The 6,125-nt window shown below is 39.0% G+C and overlaps 1 protein-coding gene across 1 annotated transcript; it reads left to right on the top strand.

The window, feature by feature from the left end:
• The first annotated feature begins 1,039 nt into the window (after positions 1-1,039).
• On the top strand, positions 1,040-6,125 carry htatip2 (HIV-1 Tat interactive protein 2). The gene is made up of 7 exons (XM_061067909.1): positions 1,040-1,337; positions 2,022-2,211; positions 2,309-2,416; positions 3,843-3,980; positions 4,073-4,134; positions 4,996-5,236; positions 5,545-6,125. The coding sequence occupies exons 1-6, from the start codon at positions 1,222-1,224 to the stop codon at positions 5,210-5,212; spliced, it is 831 nt and encodes a 276-aa protein (XP_060923892.1). The 5' UTR covers positions 1,040-1,221; the 3' UTR covers positions 5,213-5,236; positions 5,545-6,125.

The raw sequence follows: 6,125 nt of genomic DNA, 5'->3' as shown, positions 1-6,125 counted from the left end.
TTGTAGAGTAAAGAAAACAACAGTTTGTACAATTTAGATCTAACACACTATAGTAGGATTATTTTATATTCTATTTCTGCCGATAGATCCTTTTCACCTAAATCTTACACACTGGACCTTTATGAAACTAGATGAAATCTGGCTGCAATAGGCTGTTGATGAAACTGATAAGAACTTTGGGTTTCATACTCTTTAACAAGTCAGTTTTGAGGTTTTAAATTTAGATTAGTTTCGTAATTTATGAATTCAGAGCAAATCTATCAACTAATCAATGATAATTGATGTCTAAAAGTCAACTTTACTGTTGATTATTCTATGTACAGGACATTGAAAAGCTGTTTCTCTCTGATCCACGATGTGAACATAAAAGAAGACAAAACATATAAGCATGCAACATACTCAAAAAAAATGTACGCAGTCAAAAGGCACATGCTGGAATTCAAATGTACTTAATCGAAAGTAATAAAAACAACTTTTATTTGTATAGCACTTATCTTCACAAGGTTAGAAAGGGCATTCAAAAATCCAGAGCAAAAAACTTATGAACTAAAATAAAAGGTGTTGAATTCATTCTAAGAGGCATTCATAACATATCAAGGTTGCTCAAGATGTAAATATAAAGTATATAAATATAAAGAGCCCATTCTACGGTAAACAAAACAACAGTTTGTACAATTTAGATCTAACACACTATAGTGAAAACATCAGTAGGATTATTTTATATATTTTTGTATTTCTGTCGCTAGATCCCTTTCACCTTAATCTGACACACTGAACCTTTAGGAAACTAGATGAAATATGGCTAAAATAAAAGAAAGATAAAAGGGAATAAGTCTTTTAACGTAGTAAATAACCGCAGCTGTAGAATCTAACATATATAAATCAATTAAAATCATATTATTCATCTTCTATGTAAAAATGTGGTTGAAGTTTTATGGGTAATAATTTAAGTGAATAAGCAGACGGGATATTGTGAGGGTCTCTTTCCAAATGCGCATGCGCAGTCCACAGTTAGGTATCAGTTACCCGGAAGTGAGGATGAGGAAGTGTGTCTTCCTCCTTTTTCTCACAGTTTCCGGGTTCACCTCCGATAGAGCACATCAAACATCAAACACACAACATGAACCTACAAACACACTTTGTGACACTGTTGTGTTTGATACGAACAGGACTGACTTCCGTTTCCAACCAGGAAGTGATCCAGCTGTTTCCCTGCTAGCGATGCGTGGGGGGGAACCTCTGGTCTCCAGCCTGGTGCTCGTGTCCGTCTCTGTGCTCGTCCTCGCGGTGGTTCTCGGGTTTTTCTTCCAAGACCCGGATCCGGTTCGGTTCTCCAGGTAAAGAAGGGGGGGGGGGGGTGAAAACAAAGCTACTGGTTTATATATGATCTGGGATCAGCCATAACTCCCAGACCTGCAGATCCGAGGAGTCGTGACGTCAAACCAGACTCCATCAAGAAATCCGTCAATCCAAAACTTCCTCTCTTATTGACAAACAAATCCGATATTTGATAACACAATTAATTCTGATTTCCTATTCGTCTGCATCGTCTTATGAATTCGTCTCAAACTGCAAACATCTACATACTAGATTTTTCTTACTGGCTTTATTATTATAATTTTTTTTTAGTACAAGTATTTTAAATATTAGAAAAGTATATGTAAATACAACAAAATATGAAATATATTAAGAAAACCTTGATTAATAAATGTATGTGTGCTTCAAAAAATCCGTGGCAAAAAAACAAATGACCTGAATTAAAAAGGTATTAAGTATTAATCATAAAATCTTGTGGTCGACACCTTAACATTTATAGAGAAAGGACAAAATACTTATAAATATATATTTATATTTGTTGGTGTTTGTTTGGTTATTGCACTTGATTGTTGTCTTCCATCCTGTTGGTGAATGTTTACAGATCATATTTCACTGCTCGGATTGAACCAACAGTCTGATTTTGGTATAAAACCTAAAGTGCTAACAGAGGAGTTGTGTTTGTTATTATTTGTTTTGGTGCACAGTATGGCCGAGGACATGAAGCCCCTGGAGGAGAACTTCCGTCAGCAGAACAGAAGCTGCTTCCTGCTCGGAGCGTCCGGGGAAACGGGCGGTTTGCTGCTTCGAGAGCTGCTGGAGAGAAACGTCTTCTCCAGGATCACGCTCATCGGCCGCAGGCAGCTCACCTTCGAGGACAAAGCCTACGAGAACCTGGTCGGTCGGCTTCTCCTCTGGTCAGCTGACCGCTTCTCTTTGGAATCGGAGACTCCCCTCATCTGATGGTGTTGACATTGTGCTTCTTTGCCTCCAGGTGCAAGAGGTGGTGGACTTTGAGAAGCTTGAAGACTATGCCGCGGCCTTCCAGGGCCACGATGTGGGCTACTGCTGTCTGGGAACCACCCGGGCCAAGTCAGGGGCTGTGAGTGAGACTTACTCAACATCTGTTAACAGATTCTGTGTAATCTTTGGGGCGAGGGACGAGACTTTGTACTCGACTGGTTGCTTATCTAGTTTGACCAGTCGTGTCTGAGCAGGCTTTGGTTGCCTTGAATCCACGTGGAGAGATATGTCTGCAACATATCTTCATTAATAAAGTGTCGTCTGAACCTGAAACACCGAGAAACAGTGTCATCACTTGTGTTCTGTGCCGAGGAACATTTGACCCGTGTGATGAAAGAAACTAGTTGTGTACCGTAAACAGTTCACACCTTGGAATATCCGCCGCTGCCCCCAGAGGCTAATCCCTGGTGAGTTACCTCACACATGAATTCATCAGTCAGTAGGAATGACTCAGCAATTCCGTCCATAAGCAATGATAACAGCAATTTCCAACACCACAAAAATATATCTACGATCAAGTATATCAGAGTATTCCTGTATATGAAGAAATTGCTGGACAGAATACTTTGAAGTCATCTTGAACAACAACTGTAGAATGTCCTGCTCCGGTCGGAGTCCTTCAAAAACAAACGTCATCTATCTTGTGTGTTTATGTAAAATTAATAAAAAAAATACTGATCCCTCATATATCAATATTGGTTTTACCCTCTAAACTCCACTGGTCAGGCTGTAATCTCCTTCTGACATGACTCTCTCACAATTGTTTCATAAAAAAAACAAATGTGCCTCGCAATGAGTTGGCAAACTTTATTCTCAATCCATCAAAACAGAAGTACCAGTGTTTGGCTGTCCACTTTGGATTTGCAGATAAATATAGTAATAGCTTTCTCTTTGTGTACTTTGTAAAGCGTAAACCGGTTTCAAGGCAAAGCGGGCGACTCCCTTTAAATACAATCAACCTGCAGCACACTGCACACAAGCCATTAATGTGCCTGATTTATCAAGAGCCAGGATTTATTCCCAGGGAAATAGATAAATGGGTTTAATTAGTTATTATTTAATTCATTCTTTCTCAGCCAATCTGTGGCAAGTTTCAGGGAAATCTGTTCAGTTGTGTTTGTGTAATTTTGCAGGTAAACAAACAAACAGACAAATGGACGGAGGCTAAATTACAACCTCCTCGGTGCACACAATACTCACAGTTTTGAGTCTGATGTTATATCATTGTTTTCGTAAATCCTGAAGGAAACACGTTGAGCTTATGTTTGTCCCACTTCTGTAACAGCAAAACAAGATATAACAATATGATCGTTTCATTCAAATATTTGTAAATAAAGTAGATAATACATCTGAATTACTGTCTGGCCATAATTATGACACAATTCTCACTCAAACATGATTTAATATTAACTTTCTTCTAATTGTTTACTTAACTAATCATAATGTTAATTTGTGCTGTTGTCAAAATGCTGACAAAGTAATATTTTCTATTTCCTTTCCTTTAGGATGGATTCGTCCGTGTTGATCACGACTACGTTCTGAAATCAGCCGAACTCGCCAAAGCAGGCGGCTGCTCCCAGTTCCACCTGGAGTCGTCCAGAGGAGCCGATAAAACCAGCAGCTTCCTCTACCTCAAAGTCAAGGTATTTAATTTCCCTTCTCTCCGCGAGTCTTTTGAGTCGGCTTTAGTTTTCTGGTTTGAACAGAGATCGACATGAATGGATTCTTCTTTCAGGGCCAAGTGGAAGCCGATATTGAGGCGCTGGGTTTTGAGAGATGTTCCATTTACAGACCAGGGTGAGTGAGCGCATTGACATAGCACAGACTTACACTTTCATCGTTATATACACAACAGAGGTATTGTGTAATCAGACTTTTTTCCCACAGGGCCGATAGCAAATATTTGCGCAGATATATGCATCCCTTTTTTATTTATTTTTAGCATATGAACATGATCTCATCCAGCGACAGGAGGCGTTCGGGTGGTTTTCAACGCACAGAGGAGTTTAAGAGATGAAGATAATATCCGGGGCTTAAGCTCATAAATCTCAGGCCACTTGTGACCCCATGTGACTTTTATTTTTGAAATCACGGATCAGAATCAGAATCAGAATGTATTTATTGCCAACTAGGTTTACACCTACCTAGAATTTGCTCTGGTTATTGGTGCATGCAATGAACATAAAAACACAATAAATACACCACACATAAGAAAATCAATAAAAACAATATATATCCACTCACTATTTACTTCTTATTTACTCACTTTTTCTAAGTGATATTTATACAAAGTAACATTTATTTAGACATGAACATATCTATATAAAAATATGAGATAAAAGATATAAAAAGTGAAGTAAAAAATGAAATGCAAAATGCAAAATAACCATAATATGGCAGTATGACATTTTATAATGTACCAAATTCAAAATGATAACAAAGTCAAGTTTTTCAACGTGGTGCTGACCATAGGAAACATGTGATCGCTCCTCTCACATCATACAAAGTGTTGATTGTACTTGATTGTCCTCCTCTTCTCAAGTTGCCCTGTTCTCATATAACATCTGGTCTATGAACGGGTTTGTTTACGATTAAACAACCCGCTACGAATCTCGAAAATCATCAAAACCTTGTGTGTGTGTTTTCGTCCTCCATCAGGGTTTTGCTGGTCGACCGGCAGGAGAGTCGGCCGAGCGAGTGGCTGGCCAGGAAGTTCTTCGGTGCAGTCTCTGCCGTAGTCTCTACGCCCATGTCCATCCCGATCCAAGCCGTGGCCAAAGCGATGGTGTCCAACACTCTGCGTCAAGCCGAGCAGCAGACGGAGATCCTGGAGAACAAAGCCATCGGCGAACTGGGAAAGAGTGCTGGGAAATGAGAGCGGAGCAGGGAAACCACACAGGTGAGAACGATCTTTACCTATTGCGACGATCACCTGCGTTTGGGCGGCAAACTTCCCAACATGAGAAGACTGGATGACACCAAATCCATGACTGGGTCTTTGTTCAGCTGTTTACATTCGACACAAGACACGAGTGAGGCAGAGCATCACGCAAACCGCTCACACAAACAGAAAAAGTACTGTTTTTATAATCATTAAAGTACATTCATGTATTATTTTAGCCACGTTGACGTTTTTGGCACAGGCCTGTGGTTATGATTTAGAAAACAAGTTCTTTTTCATCTATTAATGTTTCTTCCTCTCTTCAGATCATTGCAGCCGACTAACAGGGACGACAACTGCTCCGAAAACACCATCAGGATTTTCTTTAGTTATATTGGATTTTAAATTGATTCATCTCTGAGTTCTGCTGCTCTCAGAAAAACCAAAAGATGTTCCTGCGAATGTACTCGGGTGTTTATCTATTTATCTGCTAGATTCTTTATGGAGGAAACAACCTGTGGAGGTAGTAAATTATTTAATTTCATCGTGACTAATTGAATATGGGTTATTTTATCTTTATTAATACTGTAATGTTTTCATCAGGGAACTGTTGTCAGGCTTTTTGATGTTCTCCACTCGCGCTATGGGACGACAGCTTGAATCACTGCCTTAATATAATCATCGTGTTTCTTCAACACCAGAGTAAAATTGCACTAACATCAGGGAAATGTTTTCATAAAAGCTTCAGTATATCAATATAATTAGTATAGATATTATATGTACCGTATATAAACAATATCTTTGCGATACTTCATTAAAGATAATATTGCCACACAAATGCCATCCCCTCAGTTTCTGTCATAGCAGCAATGGAACAAGTTTTGAATAAACTTTGCTTGTATTGAAA

Source organism: Limanda limanda, chromosome 3, assembly GCF_963576545.1.
Source record: "Limanda limanda chromosome 3, fLimLim1.1, whole genome shotgun sequence".
Taxonomy (NCBI): domain Eukaryota; kingdom Metazoa; phylum Chordata; class Actinopteri; order Pleuronectiformes; family Pleuronectidae; genus Limanda; species Limanda limanda.
The sequence above is the reverse complement of the archived record's forward strand: the minus strand, read 5'-3'. Positions and strand labels throughout refer to the sequence as shown.

Excerpts from the sequence above, each read along its gene's own strand:
- htatip2 (XM_061067909.1), top strand. The coding sequence starts at position 1,222 with ATGCGTGGGGGGGAACCTCTGGTCTCCAGCCTGGTGCTCGTGTCCGTC. Across the intron at positions 2,212-2,308 it reads ACAAAGCCTACGAGAACCTG|GTGCAAGAGGTGGTGGACTT; the intron begins GTCGGTCGGCTT and ends CTTTGCCTCCAG. Across the intron at positions 3,981-4,072 it reads TCCTCTACCTCAAAGTCAAG|GGCCAAGTGGAAGCCGATAT; the intron begins GTATTTAATTTC and ends TTCTTCTTTCAG.